Source organism: Tinamus guttatus, unplaced genomic scaffold (assembly GCF_059628265.1).
Source record: "Tinamus guttatus ecotype Peru unplaced genomic scaffold, ASM5962826v1 Tinamus_guttatus_pri_ptg000229l, whole genome shotgun sequence".
NCBI classification, from domain to species: Eukaryota; Metazoa; Chordata; class Aves; order Tinamiformes; family Tinamidae; genus Tinamus; species Tinamus guttatus.
Window position 1 is genome coordinate 482123 of NW_028288763.1, and position 19295 is coordinate 501417.

General features: G+C 43.7%; 1 protein-coding gene across 2 annotated transcripts in view; it reads right to left on the reverse strand.

Moving 5' to 3' along the window:
* Positions 1–19295, reverse strand: part of PARVB (parvin beta) — a 51920-nt gene that overhangs the window by 22741 nt on the left and 9884 nt on the right. Inside the window, exons 1-4 of one of the 2 annotated variants that reach the window (XM_088525614.1) lie at positions 12420–12474; positions 10676–10765; positions 7816–7886; positions 81–183 (exon numbers count right to left, since the gene is read on the reverse strand). In XM_088525614.1, the coding sequence (XP_088381740.1) occupies positions 81–183; positions 7816–7886; positions 10676–10765; positions 12420–12456 (301 nt within the window). In that variant the 5' untranslated portion in view covers positions 12457–12474. Of the gene's footprint in view, positions 1–80; positions 184–7815; positions 7887–10675; positions 10766–12419; positions 12475–19295 lie in introns of those variants that run through there. The other variant, XM_088525613.1, reaches the window with a different exon arrangement.

The following is a 19295-nucleotide window of genomic DNA, read 5'->3' on the forward strand; positions in this document are numbered from 1 at the left end:
GCTGCCATAGGAAGCTTCAAGGAGGATTCATTTGTGGCCCCTTCCAGTGTTTGGGACCCCCTTCTCTCACATGAACTCACCAAGCAGCTTCTGCAGCACTTGCCCATCATAAAGGTCTTCTTCAAGCTGTTTAACAATGATTCTCTCCTCCACCAGCACATCGTTTATCCAATCAATTAGAACCTGGAAGTACAGAAATGGGAGATAAGTGTCTAAAAAACAGCAAGGTGCGTTCCTTCTTTGCCAGGCAACAGTCAGGAACAGAAAACAGAGCAAGGTTTACCACATTCATGTCTTGCCAGATCACGGAGCAATAATGGTGAAAAGATGCTTCTGATTTTGTTGCTTTTAATTCAGGTCGTGGAAGAGATAAAGTTTAGAGCTTATTTATCCTCATTAAAATGCACCAATTCTAAAGCAAGTAGCAACTAGTAACTCTGCAGAAGCTTTCCCTGCTGGTATCTATTTACTCCTAGTCCCAAATATCCTGTCTTACCTGCTTTATGTGGGCAGCAGACCTACGAGTAGACAACAACAGTGTCCCATGCACCTTAGCTGACATGGAGTCAACCATGGAGACTCCCAACACCACCTCCATGAATCCCTATCCTGCACAGACACTGAATGATGGACCGGAAAGAAGCATCTCAGGAGGGAAAGCACCTCTGTCATGAGCTAAACAGATCCTTGGTGGATCTCTTTATAAGACAAGGTATTTTGTCTTAGAGCGACTATGAACAGAGGAGTTTGGAATTAAAGTTTTGGTCCCCTGGGCCTAACAGTCATTCTGCAACACATATGAGAGTCTCCATATGTTGGCTAACAAACACAACTGTAGAAGTCATTCAGTTGCCTGCAAAACAGGAGTGAGCATGAAGAACCTTTAAAAAGAAAATGAACTGCTGTTTTCCAGGTGCTAAAGATAATAATTTCCAAACCACCAGAGGAAAAATAGTGTTGACTTTTTGAAGTTGGCAGTAGCATTTCCCCCTGATTTGGTTTGGCAGTACCAATTCCCCCCAATTTAGTATCTGGAAAATTAAAGGACTTTTGCAAAAATAATATAGTTGTGAAGGAAGAGATTTAATGTTTTCCTGCTAGAAATCCCAGATTACAAAAAGGAAACATAAAATTGCCAAGTCAGTGACATGCTAAATCCATTAGCTAAGGTCATCAGAAGCCCCAATTAAAACTGCAAGGTTTTTAATTTACTTCACATGAAATTGTGCATTCTTTAGATTCACTTCCTGCTTAAATGCCGTATTTCTGCCTCTACTTGGCAGTCACAATGGCTAAGAACTCTTTTTGTGTGTGTGTGTGTAGTAATCATAGTATTGAAGAAATTATGAAACAAGAACAAAATATAGACAGCCTTCCACCAGAAAACACAGGCTTTGGCGATTGTAGGAAACATGAACACCTGAATATGCTGTTCACAAGGATGTTTAAGTAATTCTGTCTAGCTACCCTATTTCATCGAATCTACCAACCTCCAGAAAGTTTTGCTAGACTTAATGTCCCCAATTAAGTTTATGCTTCAAAACCAGAGCGTTCCCGCTTCATGTACCTTTAATCTGCATCACCAGCACCTCCAAAGCACTCTGAAAATGAACAGGGCTAAAACTCAGCTCTAAAAATAGCATACAAGCGGCAAATTTTAGCTGGGAGATAATGGCAACCAGTCAATTTGGAGAGAAGAAAGATGAGATCCAAGGCACACATATGCAAATCCTTCTTTCCTTCTGAATTGCCTGGAGGGAAGAAAAAAATCTCGGTAATGAAAAAGAGAGTCCTTTAAAGAGCTTCCTTTCAGCACAAAACCTTTTGAACAAGCTATCTACGAGGCAAATTCAGCAGAACATCAGCAGAGGTCTTCTCTGGAGGAGGGCAAGGGCAAGTAGAGATGATGTTTGAAAGCAGAGCTAGAAAGCTGAGGATGCGCTGTGCAGCGCTTCAGTCACCCCGCCATCCCACCCCATCATCCGCTGCTTCCCTCTCCTTCTCCTGCCTCATGCTCTCCAGCAGCTCTTGTCTCTTTGCAGTCTTTCTCAGGGGACAGAGGGACATTTCTGGTAAGGGGATCCATGAGATCCATGAGATTTATGGCAAAGACTTCCAAAAAAACACCTCAAGTTAAGCTGAAATTATCATTCGAAATTAAATACTAGCTAAGTCCCTACATGAAGCAGCCAGATTTCCAGAAGTGCTCAGTAGTAGCTTTGTTAAAGGAATACTCAGAACACCCAAGGCTTTCAAAACCTGTAATTAATGTTTTATATCCTCTTTCCGTGGCTGAATGATATTGAAGTTTGAATCTAGAAAATGCCAATGGATTACAAATAAAAATCTGAAAGCAGCTTTTTAATGGAGGAGTCAACATCCCTTTTTAATTTAACTTTCGCAAAAGGTGCAAAACAACATCATGCAAGCTTGTTTAAATGACTAACACACAGAAATAACTTCTGACTCTTTTCTTGTGGAAGGACAGCTCTGATTCTTCATAGTTGTTCCTTTATGCAAAGACAGGAGGAGAAAATATTCAAAAACCTGAGTGTCTGAAAAGTCAAACAGCTTGTTATGCCGGCACAGATTATCTGGTGGGAAGCAGACATAAACTGCAGCCAGGGAGTTGTTGCCCTGCTTAATTTGGACCTGTCAAATATCACACTCCTCTCCCCCTTCCTTCACTTCTGTGCCCGCACTTCGTACATTCACAGTTCAGCGCTACCTTTAAAGTCATGGCAATGTTTGGCGCATAAAATAATGGGTGCTCCCCAGCTGCACCAGGGCCAGCGCAATGTCCCATGTGCCCCTAACGGTCCCACATGCAGCCCATGGCCCCAGCACGTCAGCAGTCCGTGTTCCCGTGCAGCACTCGGAGACTCGCAGCGCTTGTCATGGCACGTCGCTGCATCCGAACTTTGCAGAAAGCCGCTTGTTTATAAAGCCTTCTACAGCTGGGGAAAAGTAGTCTTTTTAAAAGTTTAATATCACATCCTCATGTCTTCAATACCATGTCTGCCCCTTCATGAAGATCCATAGACAAAGGGAAAAAAAACCCTGAACTGCATCACTTGGACACATATGTTTGTAGTTACAAGATTTCCAGCAGTGCTTTCAATTCTGACATGTATATTTATAATAGCACTTTTAGGGCAAAGAGTATTTTTTTTTATTATTCAATGAGCCATGTTCCATTACTAAACACTGTACTGAAAACTGAAATCTTCTATGAGGGGGACAACTGCAATAAAATGGTGCTAGAAATCGGAAAGGAAAAATGAGTCTGCCTGGCTCATTTGCTTCCTAGTTCATCCAAGACCTTTTTTTGCATCAAGCTACAGCAGCTCTGTGAAGCATTTCTGGTTGGCTGGCTGCTGCTCCCACAGCACGGAGGCACTTCCAGGGTTCCTGCGTAGAGCTCAAGGTCACAGGACTCTGTGATCACTGCTATGCAGTGACGAGCAAAATAAAAAACAAGGCAAAATACACAAGTACACCTGGCACAATTGGAAAACAGGAAACACGGTCACCAAAAACAGTAAAGAAAGAAAATCCTGATTTTAATGACCCTTTTTTTTCCCTCTGGGATCTGGGAGAATTAGGAAGGAAAACTCGAAGGTCTGAAAGCTTTACTGACTTCAGGGTTGAACATGGAAATTCATATAGAAAAATCACATTCAAACTGGGAAACTTTTGACTAAACACAGAGCTTTGCCAGTCTGCAAAGAGATTTGTTTTTTTTTTTAAGAGCAGACCATGTAGCATTTAAGATCCAAGCTGTCATTTGGTCACACATGAAACCTTACTGAAAGAACACAAAACTTCACAGCTTAATTTTGGTTTTCTTTTCACTACAGTGAATTTAAATAAGCTATTACATTGGTTACATAGGGAAAAAAAATCCAGAAGGAAAAAAAATTCCTTCAATTTTTACATGCAATACACAAACATCTAGGAACAACAGGGAACACAAATATATTGGCCTCCTGATTTGTGTAAGTATTCAAAAGACAGAGAACAACCCACAAGTACTCTTTAGAATTAGCAACATGGATAAACTAAGGGAATTTTAGAAGATATTAATGAAAGCTGAATTTTAATACATAATGAGAAACAGACTTCAAACTGGGTTGTAACCATCACTACTACCTGGAGCAAACAAGAACAAACAAGGCAATCCAGGATACCTCATGTTCCACCACAAAACAGCCCAAGCTTGAAATTCAAATGCTTATTTTTAGTTGTCACTTGTCACTTGGTAAATATTAGATAGTGAATAAAAGAAGCTCAGACATTTCAGATGCCAGATACAGATTTTGGAAATTTGTGCGTGTGATGGTACACGTACATGCTGAGCTATAGATAAAGATAAAAATGCAACTCACTTCTCATTCTCTGATCTGAATTTTCTGCTTTGGGTCCTCTAGCAAATGTCACCCCACCTGTCTCAGAAAAACCTCTCTAGCCCTGATCCAAACCAAACTGTATTTGATCACATACAAGTCAAACACAGTGCAGGGGAGGAGGAAGAAGGAGAGGAGGAAAGGCTGCTGGCCATAAAGGGAATTCATTTGAACTCATTACTTCACATTGACAAATTGTGGTGGAGTGTTTTTAGAATACCATCCATGATAACAGATAATAGTTTTTACGTCAAAGTTCTGGTTCCTGATCGTTTTCATACATGCAAGAACATGTAAAGCACCTATTTCAGCAACATCAACTGAGCAGCCTTCAATGACAAGGATTTGCTCTGTGTTTGTTGCTTTAGTAAGAACAAAAAATAATTTCCTTTTTTTTTCCCCTGGTCTTTCTGCATTACCACAATGTTACATGGTCACTCTTTCCAGAGCTACAGCAAGCCTGTTCTAACCACTTCCAAACATTCACAAAAACTTGCACTGATCAATCCACTGTGCGTATAATTCCTCTGGGATCAGACTAACAGAAATTAAAACAATATTTTGTGGAGACAAACGGATATTAAAACAATGTCAGCAACAGAGATATTTGCATCTTTTTTCACCACATTTTCATATACTCCAACTGTACGTGACTAACAGGGGAACAGAAACGCACAAAATTGGTGCCAACGAAATGTTGGCACTCCTGCCTCTGGCACTGAAAGAGATTTGGGCTGGCACCAGTGAAACTGAGCTACTCTGCCAAATTTTAAAAGGTAGCAGACACTAATGCTGCTATTGACACATTCATCCTCAAGGAGACAAAACACAGAACCCTTCTGAACTATAAAAACCTCAAACTATTCCACTCCACACTCCTTGCTAGACCATGGAGATCTTTGACTTCCAGCCCTCTTCTGGCTGCTACTGCAGAGCACTCACCATGGCCAGTTCTCTTCTGGGGCTCTTGGAAAAATTGGAAAAACTAACCACCAAAGAACACAAAACAAGGAACAAACTGCTCTTTTTTTTTTTTAGTTTGTTTTTGAGTTATTCAAATTCCGTGGCATAAAGTGTCTTTGCCAACCTAACTCAAAGCCCTCTCTGGTTTACAGATTCCCACCTACATAATATTGAGTGCCTCTCTTGCTAAATCTTTCTAAAAACACTCACCTGATGCAATTGCAAATGCCTAGCAATTATCTAATTTAGATCATTTTCAAGTAGGCACTCTACAGATCATCTCTCTCTCCTTGGATGATGACTCTGAGGAAATAATTCCCACGTAGACATTGTTTCTTGCACTAGCTGCTCCAGTCTAATCGGTAGCTCGTTACTCTCACACATTACATGCAAGTGTGAACCAGAGCCTGACTCTGTAATGCATTGTGAGCACTCAGACTGCTGTTGCTCTGGGTCTGATTTCATTCCTTCCAAAGCTTTTCAGGGTTTTAAACCAAAAAAAAAAAAAAAAAGTATAACCTTGTTAGAGTATGATATCCCTGGAAGACTCTCCAACTCATATGAAATTGCTCCAACAGCAAGATTTCCAGTTTACTTCAACGAAGCAAATGCAATTTCGATATCACGTCTCCCACGTCAGAGAGTGCTCTGGGTTCCTTCACTGCAACCGCTCTGGTTCAGCTGAATTATTCATAGCAATTTCTCTGCTCCACTAGCAAAGAAACCACAGTATGCTTTAAAAGTGGTGAGCCCACTGTATCGTTCGAGAAAATTATAAGATTTGGATATTAACAAAGAAAGAATTCTTTGTTAAGTCACCTAATTAAAAACCACGATATATTCCAGGTGAATTATGACAAGAAAGAAGCTAGAGCACAGTTTCCTGCAGAATGGGATTTGATGTGGTTTTGTAATCCCAACCATGCCTCTCCAGTCTCAAGAACAGTTTGGTGGGCTTACTTTCAATATACACCAAGCAAAGACTTTGTGTATGTTCGTACATACGGTGCCCAAGGTTTCCTGAAAGGAATGTGCAGCACCTCATCCCACCCTCGGAGTGGGTATATATCATCCAAAGGTTTCAGACCCCCCTAACGAGAGCCGTACTGTGGTTTCTAACAAAAAACAATCTTTTCAAACTCTTCATCCCAAGGAAATGTAGCAGGAAGTAAAAGACAAGCAAAAAAGCTTTTCAGAATGAAGTTTTATTTATTCAGAACTGCCAGCACTTCTCCTCCTGCTCAAGCTTTCACTATGTTAACCTCAACCACATAACCACACAGAGACGGTTCTCCTAAATACTAGTCTCTCAGGATCAAACCCTGCATTACACATGGCACAAACTGAGCCCCAAGGCCACCCCTCATGGCGATGTAGCTGTGAACACAAGCATCCCTCACACCTTGAGCATGTGTGTACAAAGAATCTGGACATTCTGGTCAATTCCTAACACACAGGTAAACTAAAGACTTTCAACCCCCCCAGGCACATGGGATATGAATAGAAGGATAATCACAGAAAATGAAATGTGGAGAGCAGAGACACTGAAAACAAACCAAACAAATCTGCTTTCCACATCCTGCCCAACAGGACAGAAATGTCCACTCATCACTTTTCTCCAAGAAGCCATCAAGACCAGTAACTTAAAGAAGTTGAAGAGGAGTATAGGCTCTTTTTTCACAAATGTTAAGTTATTCAGTGTCACAGTAAAAATGATGAGGCCTGTGTGGAAGATAATCAAAACAAACTCACACTTAAGAACTTCTGAGCAACTGAATTATCAAGTCACAAGTTAGCAAGTTCTCATGAGGTAGCAAATCACTGGTTAACTTAACCTTTTCCTTGACACTCACAATGGGCTGGCAGTGCATGAGTAGCTAAGCAGTTGACCAACTTACAGTTCTGTTGGTCTCTGTCCACTCTCAAAGACCACGATGCTATTCAATGAGAGCTGAGGGCAGATAAACCTGCATCTGCATTTTCTTCTTCTTTTTTATTTTAAGCAAAAGCATAATACAGGGCAAGAAGTATGCAACTTCCCATTTCCTGTAATATCAGAGGTCTCCCCTTAACTCCCCTCTACCATGCCCTTTCTCATTTCAGTCTTACTCTTTCCCTTCCTGAAATTGTATTGTTTCTTTCCAAGACTTCTTTCCTGTCTCTGAGAAGAATGTATGCAGCTAGATTCAAGCTGAGCACTGATCCTCACTTTGATCGGGAGGATATAAATGGATCACAACTACAACGAGCACTCTGACAACCTTCCCTCTCATTTCTTTTGTTGCTGCTTTTAGCTTTACCAGTACCATCCGCATTGCTCACCTCGGTTTTCACAGATACACTTCAGTAATGAGCTCTTACTCCTCAACTGCACACTTGGTAACCAGCTTGTAAATGACTCTGGTTCACTATGTAAAGAGTCTGAGATAAAATACTGATTTCCTACCTTGATCAATTCTTTGAACTTGGGGTCTTCTTTTGAGTTAGGATCAATCATGGTGCGTTCCTCATTCTCCTCTGTCCAAGTAAAATGGGAGAATTTGATTAGATCCATCTCAAATGTATAGTGCTAAGAATAATGCAACAATAATTATTCATGAAGTGGGCTGGCAGCTGATTAAGAAATGACAGTGTCCAGTCATCATCTGAGCAAGGGAAAATCCAATGATCACAGTGTTAGGCATGTTTTTCAGAGATGCCAAGAAAGATCACACAGCCATAACTTCTCTAAAATATAACTGTCTCCACTGACCTTCCACAATTCAGACTCTCTGCATGCAGAATACACAAGGAAAATCACCATCCTCAGTGCTGTGTGGTGCACATTAATATTATTGTGCCATAAACTTCAATTGATTAATTTTCCCTGTCTTCCATTTGTATTCAAAGAGCTTTGCAACCACCCTTCCCAAATTGCACCATCTTGAACAGTATAGCAAGCTTACAGCACTGTGCTCAGTGCAACAGTTGAGACTTGGGGTGATGGTTTGTGCCTCTATTCTCCTGTTCTCTGAACCTCAGCATGACACAAGTCAGAGATTGCTTAACCTGAGGTTAACTCGGAGTGAAAATGAGCCCAGTTTACATCATCTGTAAACCTGGGCATGTGAGAAGGACACAGAGTAGATTTATCAGGGTATCCTCCTCTATTTCTTCTATTGATGGGGGATGGAAAGATGTGAGAAACACTCTCCAGTGGTGAGCAGGACAAGCACGAGAGGCATGAATGTAAAGATTAATTATTACAAGAGATGATTTGATACAGAACTATCAATAATGAACTTTAGCTCAGTCACGCTAACAACTAAACAACCTTTGGCAAGATTATCTTTACCATAACAGTGCACCTGGACAGTGCATCAAACGCATGTTTAAATTCTACCAGATAGGACAATAATATTTAGGAAGCACCTGGAGCAAGTCTGGTATTGTAAATTTTGGTGTTTGCTTTCAAGGAATAGGCCTCTCCCTGCACCCTTCTGTTTAGTTCCTTTTGCAAATGTTAGCTGTGTTCTAAGTTAGAAGTGACAGCTGTGGTCTAAGCTAGTTCCTTCAAGTGAAGAGCACACCCTGGCTACGACACAACAGGAACACAAAAATAGGTGATGGGGTCACAGCTATGTGAGCAGATCCACTTCTCTTCAGCTAAAATAAGCGTGTGCAGAAATCATGAATTTATCTTTATCTGAGAGACTAGGTAGGCAATAGGGAAATTTTGTTTATTTGAAGTCAGTGACCAATGTCCCACAGAAACCAGATCCATACAAGTATTTGTTTGCCTGAGCTTTATGTGGGAGAAATCTTTGAACTCTGATAAAGTCAGTGTATCCCACGAAGTTCACTCAGGAAGCCCAGCCTGCTTGTGTTTCTGTCGAGTACCCAGGAATGGAAGCCAGGCGCATTTGTTCTCAAAGCACCACCGTGTCCAAATATCTCGGTCTGAAGGAGCTGGTAGCCCTAATTCTGCTGAACTAAGGGCACCAGCTTCAATCCTGGAAGTCCTAACCATGGCTTTCAAGTCAGGCTAAGCATTTCATGTTGGTACTGTGTTGTTGGATGCTGACGCTCCTTCCAGCATGACAGCAAATGGGGCGTTGATAAGACCACTGACCATGCCACAGTCACCTGGCACAGAGGAACCCTTTAAAATCTGCACCAACTAACGACCCAACTACACTGCCTCGCTCTTACAGTGCGAGACATCACAGCTGTGAGGAGGGAAACGTGAGACTCGCACAGCGCAGGTACAAGACAGACTAGACAGTCTAAGCGGGTCGAGTTACATCTCCCAGATATTTCAATTTGTTATTTTGCAGGGTCCCTTATCTGTTTAAAGGGTAAGTCTTTGCTGTCTAAACACACTTGACAAATTTCCACAAAACTTGGAAGAGACACGAATTATCCTCTCCCCCTCTTATTTTTCTCCTTTCTTTTACTTCCTCATTCCTCCCTGGGATGAGTCAGGCAGTCCAACCGTAAGGAAGTGACACCAAATACACACCCAAACCCTGCAAACGGAAACCCTGAACAAGACTTGATACATATTGGGGAATGGGGTAGGGAGAAGCAGAACAGAATGGGACAGAAATTTGAAAATTTATCTTCTTTCTATAAAGTGTTCACTGTCTTACAAATTTGTGTCCTCATAAAAATTACTTATTGTTTCCCCAGCCTAAAAGCTCATCTGTTTATTCAGCATCCATCTCATTTTGCTGTATAGCCAATTTGCAAGGTGGCAGCAGTAACTAAGGCAGAATGCGGCCTCCATTAGTTAAAGGCACCATAGGATATGCAGCAAAAAGAGGCGGCTTAAGGGGTTCAACAAGGCCTAGCAACCACATCACACATTTCTGCTATAGACCTGCTGCGGGCTGGTCCTTTTACAGCTCAGTTCCCTACTTATACACAGAGAAGATAGATAACAACCTCCTTAGTACAGAAGGACATCTGTGAGGATAAACACGCTAAGATGCACTTGGACAGGGGGTTAGTGGTAATGAAATAAATCTAAGCAGACAAATGCAGCAGAATTTTTACAGATCCCAACTTTTTATTTGCTTTCACGATCACTATAGAACTCAAGTTCTCTGCCACCTCACTAACAACTCAATTTTCCGATAACACGCTTAAACTTCAGAGCACAGCTGTCATGCTTTTCTTTGAATTCCCTTTTAGACCTTCGGCCCATGCTCAACTCTGTCTAAGCTGAGAAATCTATATTCAATACTAAAGCAATGGGTACCAGACCACAGTGATCACCTTGACTAATATCCAGTAAGTTTAGGCCCATAGCATGAACACTGTACCTAGCAGTGTATCTTCGGGATGAATGTCCACGGTGCTTGGGTTCATCGGTGCATTGATGGCATTTTTACCCTCTTCTTGAAGGTCGCTCACTGGAAAAGAAGAAAGAGTAGAAAGAGGGTGAAAAATGCAAAGTTTGCAAGACATATAAGGTAGAAGAGGGTATTCATACTAAAAGAAAACATCTGGTAGGCACATTTGAAAATGGGCCCAGAGTTAATGGGATTAGGAACTGCAGCTGCAGCGGGAAACAGTATCAATATAACATCCTTTTATACCTTATTGAATTACATTCACCAGACTACCACATGAGAACACTTTGTAAGAGACTCAGTTCTACGGAAAGCGCAACCTCAGACTCGTAGTTTCTCCAAAAGTCACAAAGCCCACACCTTCTTGCAGGATGCTTCAGATCCGGAGCAGACAACACATGGTACAATCAAAATCCTTCTCTAATGGCTCCCCCACTGCTGATTGCCATCTTTTCTAACTGCGTAGCACCAGGAACTACTGTTTTCTACTGACTTTATTACAAAATCTCAAAGAATCCTAGGGAGACTTGCCAAATAAAGGTGAAAATACATTTAATCCTAGCACTGCTGCTGGCTAAAATATAGACACAGCATGGACAGGTGAGCACAAATCTGGAATCTGTGATCACAAGCGCTTACTCCAAATCTACAACTCCGATTTGGGGAAGTCAGTCAAATACTCTGCATCAGTAAAATGTCTATTAAAATACTTCCACATCTCTCACAACATGGGAGGAACTAAATTTGGGAAAAAAGCTAAGTAGTTGTTTAGTCTCTAGGTAGAATCTGTCAGTAAGAAAAGCACTAGCAATGCTATAATGCCTTTACATTCTCTAAACTCAGATGACTGTGACTGGTTGTAGGCCAGACTTCTGAAACACAAGGATTTGAAACAGGAGATACAGAGTCACTGTAATAAATCCCATTTACTCTGTGACAGTGTTGTATTAGCATGGGCTAATAAGGTCTTTTGTGGAAGCCTTTTTGGTATTTTGGTCCTCTTTGGCCAGGGGAAGGGAGGGCTCGAATTCCCACACCGTTTCAGGAGGGCTTCTCTGTGAGGAGAAAAGGAGGAACCGCTGTCTCAGAGTCACAGCATCGAAACAGGCACTTCCCTCAAGAACAGTCATTATTCCCCTTTTGTCTTCGAAAAATCAAACCACAGGCTCATTGTTCACAGGTGCTGTGCGAATGCTACCGAATCCTGTGTCGGGACCCACCCTCTCTACTGCTCTGCAGAGGAAGAATAGAGGGGAAAAACAGAGATCCTGCTGCCTGGGAGGAGGAAAGGGAACAGCAACACACTACAGTCCCCGCTCCCTCTCTCATGGATACATGAAAAGACGCTGGAAGCAAATTACTACGCTTCTTAACAGCAGCTTCAAGATTTACTGCAGCCAATCCTCAGCTGTGAAAGGCTGCTCTTAGGCAAGCAACAAACTCCAGTGTCACAGACTGAGAGGTTGTGTCCCAGGGACCCCAGCAGAGCGGCTGCTTGGAGCAGCCTGGCGCAGTGGCTGCGGGAAGGGCCTTGGCAGCCCCAGCATAACTTGCTCCTTGCACCCTGGCAGCAAACGAGCGGAGCAGCATCGTGTGCGGCACGTGCAGCCAAGGTTTCACCTCCTGAAGGTCGTTTTTAAAGAAACCCCGAATGGGAAGGAAGCCTCAGGCAGCAGCAAGGCACCGCGCTTACTGTAAGCGTAACGTTTCGTACCTGCTTTCCTGCGCTTCTTGCACAGGAGCCCTGCCATGCCGGCCTGTTGGCGCGCCGAGCTCAGCCGCGCGCATTCGCACCCCAACAGCGCCAGCGGCAACTGTGTAAGGAGACAGCCAAACCCGGGTTAATTTGGGCACGGTGACATCGGAGGAGGCAGGCAGAGAGGCTCCCAGCTGCTCTGCGGGGGTGGAGGAACAAGCTCTTGGCGCGGGAGCTGACAACTCGAGGTGACCCTCGCCAGGAGCCGCCACTGCCGCCCCTCACGGGCCCTGCGTGGCCCGCGGCTGCCTGCTGAACGGCAGGCAAGACTGACTCCCAGGTGGCATCTTCTCTCCAAGAAGCCCCTGTCGAAGCCGTCTTCAGCCCCTCGCCAAAGCCTAAGCAACATTCCCACCCCAGCAGCTCATCAGAAGGTTCACAAAGCAACGCTCAGCATGCAGATAAATAAGCCCTTTCCCCTCAGTATAAATGCTGTTACTTCATTGTCCTCCTTGTGTCCCCTCAGGCTTTCGGAGATTTACTAAAATACATACACTCCATAGGTCTTGAAAACAACCCCAAGAGTAGAAAGGAAAGGGCAAAATGCTTTCATGGGCACCCACAGTTCCCATGTGGCTGTTCTCCAGCACACACATTTGCCAGGGTTTTCTCAATGCCTGCTGAAGCCCGGACCCTCTTTATTATGTTTGCACAAATGCTGAGGGCTCCTTCTGCCCCCAGATTCACTTATCACCGTTCGGCAGACAGAGGAATGGCAGGGAAAGGAAGCTGCCCACAATGTGGGGCCCAAAACAGGCCCACCAACTAGCGCACGGAGATGGCAATCAAAGCCAATGCAGGCAGAGCAGTATTTCTGGAAGGAACCTGATAAATGTTTAATAAAAGCCTGCAAAGTCACAATAACGCACTGAGAAAGATTATCGATATAACTAGATGGGCAACCTCCCCCCCACCCCGCCCAACCGAGTCCCAACTTTGTATCACCAACAGTGGCTTTGGTGTGAGGCTTCTTCCAGATCCTTGTATGGAATAAGCCACCCATGCAAGGGGACATTTTACTGCAAGAACAGAGCTAAGCTGCACGACACTTCTGCTCACAATGCCTCCCACAAAGGCGTTACTAACCGCAGCCTGCCCTCCACCTGCCCAGTGCAGGCTCTTTTCTTCTTCCTTTTCCTTGCATCCACCAGGAGCATCTTCCTCAGCAACGCAGCCACCGCTGCTCTCCAAGTGAGCTCTGTGCAAAACATCTTTCCCTAGCACCAGATAATTCCACTCCCCAGATCAGGGAAGACAAGAAGAGGAAACATCTTCCCACCTTTCCCCCTTGGAGTGGCCAAGGCGTTCAGCAAAAACCCTGAGTGTGCCCCTGGGGCAGAAATGCAGAATCTCAGGTGAGAGGCCTTGTCTCTGCTGATGCCCAGGAAAGCAGCACAGGCTCCCGGCAGTCCTCTGACCTTTCAGCAACCTCCTGGCAGTACCGGCAGTCAACATGATTTAGCTGGAAGCTATGCTGCCCTTTCAAACCAGTAAATACAACAAGCAGGTCATGCTCACGCGTGTCATACAGGGCTGCGCATCTGCAGGCCCAGCAGGCTGCCTCTACGCAGGGTTACACGCACACTGAGCAGCAAGATGCCAAAAGCTGGAAGCACCAAAGATAGCTGAGGACATCTCCTGGGCAAGGAAAGGACCTGAAAACAAACAAACAAACAAACAAACAAACAAATAAACATCATCCTGTTTATAGAGCAAGCTGATGCCAAAGAGTCAAATCTCTTCTACATTTATCCTTAGGAATTTCAGTGGAATTTTAAGGAAGCATGAACTTATCAAGGACTCAGCACAGTTCACCCACTGTCTAGTTATTTTTTAAAAAGTGCCCACAGGCTTCTATTTCTTACAAAAACAGCCGGTAAATGTATTTAATTTTAGCTGTAGTTATTTCTGACCGCAGGACTGCATCTCCCCCCACAGAAAGCAGCAGCTGCCACAATGTTGATCACGGGATCTGGGGCACAGGGTTGCCTTTCGGCTTGAAGCAGCGCAGAGCTGGATCCTCAGTGCTGTCTCATCCAAACTTTTCCACTGGGCCCTTCGATCTCCTTATTAATCCCCGACTTTGGAAGACAGGTTTGTTGTCCTTGGCTTGACTGTGGATGATTTGGTCAAGCAACTTTGTCAGCCTCTTTGGTACAAGTAGCACATGGAGGAAAAACATGCAGTAGCTACAGAGCTAGAACTGCATGGGAAGCTCCCAGCCTGCTCCCAATTTTGTTATTCTTTCAGAAGTTGCCTTGTTATTCATGGGGAGAAGAGCAAGATCGGCTGTACTTTTTCAGAAATAGGCCCTACCTGCTCACCGTTCCTATCCTAAGAATTCAGAAAATCACTTGGGAAATGGAAGGTCCCGGATAAAGTCCATTCCTACCTCCTTCAGACGAGGGATACAACCCTCACCCTCTCACACGTCAGAAGAAGTGGCTACACCAGTCATGCATTGGATAAAAGAATGAATATGTAGGGGAGCTTCTGCTTGCAGGTGGGCACGTACCTGACCAGAAGGCTAGCAACAGGTCCCGGGAGGGTGAAGAGCCTGCACCTCCCATCTGTGCACGTGCTGCTCTCTCTCCCCATCTAGCACCTACTCATGTTCACTCACACACCCTGACATCTAAAATCCTTTCAAAAAAAGAAGTCTTCAAAAATTTTATAGAAAAACCAAAGAGCAAGTTTTACAAAACCTTGCATTTTCCAATAAAAGCTCTTACTTTACGAAAGGCTCTGAAATGTTCTGATAGCGACTGCAGGAGAAAGACAAAGCCCATTTTAATTATAAAAGGGAGTTAATAATCCCAGGCAGATCCAGGGCAAAAGGACTAGATCAAATCCACATAGAGGCATCATTATCAAAAGAAATACATTCAAAACAGAACAAGATTAATACAGAAAATTATTTGCATGCCTCAGTAGGTAGACAAGGCACTCACACCAGCCAGACCGTCACCTAGAGAAATGGGAAGATCTTAAAGCTAAAGACAACTTTTAGAAAAGGGTTGTAATAATCCATTTGTTTTAGTCAAAGAAGAGGCCACATTGGCTTGGCTGAATGTGTTAAGCTTACAAAGATTAGTGGTCTATCTAGTGACTGACAGAGTAGAGAATCTCCCTCTATTTTTGTCATAGGGTGTGTGTGTAAATCAAAATATATCATGGCATGTGACATGAGTCAGTCAGAAACTTTTAATAAAAACTGGAAGTTTGTTTCATTTGGAGGGTGACATATTGTTTCCAGTGCTTTTCCCATGAGAATTCTTATTTTTCTGTGGGTCCTTGTTCTTTTTTTTATTATTATTTTGGTTAAAAAAAAAGACTTTTGATGGGTGAAACCTGAAGCATTTTTGATGGGTGAAACCTGAAGATGTGCTGAGACAACCAGTATAACTGTGCTACAGCTGTCCTGGCCAGCCCCACACAAGTACCAGCCTTACTTAAAAGAGGAAGGGTGTGTTAAGGCAGAATGGGGAAGAGGGAAGAAAGAGCTTGGAAAGAGCAATAAAGAGACCACAGCAACCCAAATAAGCCTTCAAGAGCATTAATGCCGACAACAAAACACTGCATCAAAAGTAAGTGAGGAAATAAGGAATCCCAAAGGCACTGGAGTCTCCCCTCTGTCCCTTGCTGCCACTCAGCCTCGCTTTCTCCTGGCACAAGGTTTTGCAGAAACCACATGATGACACAGAGCGGGTTTCGGCATGCCTGAAAACTAACCAGATAAACAAGGGGAAAAGGGAGTCTAAAGATATGTGGACACACAAACACTAACAGTAGCTCAAGGAAGGAGGTGGAAATGAGATTGTGGACAAGAATGGTGCCTTCATGAAGGTCCTCAGCATGACACCGAGCGAATGGATGTCCCAGCCCAGCGAGTTGTGCGTCGCACTCCCTGCGCTGCCCTTGCAGCAGCAACCCACAGCTTTGAAAACGTCTCCTTGGTTGTTTTAACCCCCCTTCCTCACGCCTGATATTTCTGAGCACTTTGCAGCAAACACTCCTGACATTTTCTCCTTCCTGCCAAAAACGGAACAACCCTCCCCTTCACATGGATGAGCAGTGAGTGGTCAGCAAACCCATTTCTTTAGGCTTGATGTGAACATAAGGAAACAAAAAGTCTGATGAAAAGAGGAAAGAAGTGAAGGATTTCTGCCTCCACAGGGAAATCTACAAGGCATTTTAAGTTTACTCCTATCAGCTCTCCATGAAACACAGCACACCACTATATAGTGCTTAGGAGTCTCCTATGTCTCTTATAATGGAAGATGATGGACACAAGTGGGTAGGGAGCAGCATGTTCACAGACTAAGACCTCAGACTGAGATCCCTACCTAAACAGGTTGATTTCCATAAGCATCATACACCAAAAAGGCTTCTTTAATCAAAAGTAACCCCCAAAAGTAGATTGAGCTCATTACGAAGGATGTCCATGTTTGATGGGTCCAGACAAAGCAAGCCACCAGAGAAGAGACAACAGAGAGGGCAGGAGCAGAGCTAACAGCATTACTCTGCAACAGACACTCACTGGCCATAGACCAATCCTTGTTTCCTCCATCAGGCAGAAATCAGGGAGAAAACAGCACTGAGGGTTACGGTCTCCTACAAACTTTATCTCCGCTCCAACATACAAATGTAACAACGCAGATGTGGTATCAGGAAAGTCACTACTGCTGCTCACAGTGATGCTTTCTGCAACCGAGCTGGTTTCCAGCTCTTTGCAGACCTCCCTCCATCTCCTTCACATGATCTCACCCTGGTTGCAGACACCTAAATAAAACCCTTTTGCTTAATTTGTCGTCTGAGCAGTTTTACCCTCTTCGGCTTAACTGTTTTCCCCACGTCCTTCACGCCCTCTATGAAGGCACCTAAAACCAACAGCCCCCACTGTGCAAACGTGAAAATATTGCTACGTTGCTTGCTCTTCTGAACACGTCAAGAGAGGCACGGAGTAAGAGACTCACTTGCGAAGGCAGGGATGGCAGATGAGCACACGCTGTGAGAGAAGAGCACTTTCTTCCCCAGCTCAACAACCCAGCTGCACCCAGATGGAAAGGAGGCCACGGCTCTGACTTGCAAGTCAACAAAAGCAAAAGTTTTGTTCCTGCAACATGACTCTGCAGGAAGAATAAGCTGAGATAAATGATCCTGCAAACCACAAATAGCGCCATGTGCATAGCTGCTGGAGTTGCACAAGTGTCACCGAGAAAAGACGAGGAAAAGTCTAGAAAAACCCTAATATTTGCAGCACCAGTATTTAGGGTTTCCCAGTAAGGGTTGGTTTTTAGTTCAGCAAAACACCCAGGGCAAATGAGTGGATAGGCAGTGCTTCAGCTTAGGAACTTTATCCTAAACACTGCACATTTTTCTGAGCACTGTAGACTAACCATGTTCTTGCCTGTCTCTACCTTTCCTCTCTCCTATTTGCACTCAGTGCAGTAAAGGGACGTATTGAAAAAGAACTGAAATATCTCACTACACAAGCAGACACTGCACAGTACAAAGAAGTTTTTTCAATGGTTTCTAAACTGGCCATATTTGAGAAATCATTTTACTCATTGCTTTGAGCACCAAGGGAGCCTACCAAGACAAGGCAGATAAAAAGTCCAAGACTGAAAGGCACAGTGAGAGTAATGACTGCCATAAAAATATTAAGATGCTTAATTCTACCCTGTTTAAATAAGAACTAGGCATTACCATGTCCTGAGCTACCCAAGACCACATAGAAAGAGCATATCCCAGTCCCATCTGATTGGAACCGAACTGGAATGGCAATCATAGCCCTGTGGGCTAACAAAACACTGCCATAGTACAAGAGACAGGCAAGAATCAGCTCAAAACAAGTCTGAAGTACAAGATAATTTCACATTTCACAAAGCATCCAGAAGACTCGCAGCCATATTATTATTATTATTATTAGTCAGCTTAACCAAAGTTTTCCATGCTTTGCAGTTTTTTTCTCTGCGGTCTCTTCAAAAGGCTTTGCATTGATGGTATCAGTATGCGCTTGAAAAGGCAGCAACCTTAAAGGTTCCAGCGCACCTTAAAGACTAAAGCTCAGCTCCTGGTCAGTCCCAAGAGCTTTTTGTACCCACACCAGCTTTCTGAGTGATCCTCACAGAAAGAGGCAAACAGAATAGCTGCTTAGTGGAAGACGTATTTTTCCTCTCACTAAAATCTTAAACAGTATTGAAAAAAAAAACTGTATCTCTGCAAGGGCTTCTCCCTTCCCAGGTGCAGGACCTCACACCTCTCCATGTTGATTTCTCAAAGGTTCTGTTGGCCCTTCCTCCAGCTTCTCCAGGTCTCCTAGATGGCAGCTCTGAAGGATCCACCAAGGTCCAGCTTGAAGCTGGACTATTGCCACTTGAGATGAGGTCGACTGTGATCGTGTCTCCACTCTCACACGCAGTAAAACCCTACCAGTATGCATGGCAGAGAGCATCAGAGCCACTGCAGAGGCTCCCATGTCAAGTCACCTGGTACTGCACGACTAGTGTGGCATCCTGAAGCCAATTAAAATCCAGTGTGCTCCCTACACAGGCCTAATTAACTACCTAATTAGAGGCTCAAGATCCTTGAAAGACCAAATTTAGCCTAGAGCCAAGATATATCTATTGCTACCTATACTTTGCATCCTGCCTAATGTTCCAGCATAATCAAACGAAACTGGGAGCGATATGCAGGCAAGAAGGCAAACAATAATCCCAAGGAACAGTTCTTGAGGAGGGATGCTGGGAGAAAATTCCAGCCTGGACGGCCTGGTCCTTTCCCGCATCCTGGCACTTAGTGAGAAAATGCAAAGCCTCACTATCCCTTAAA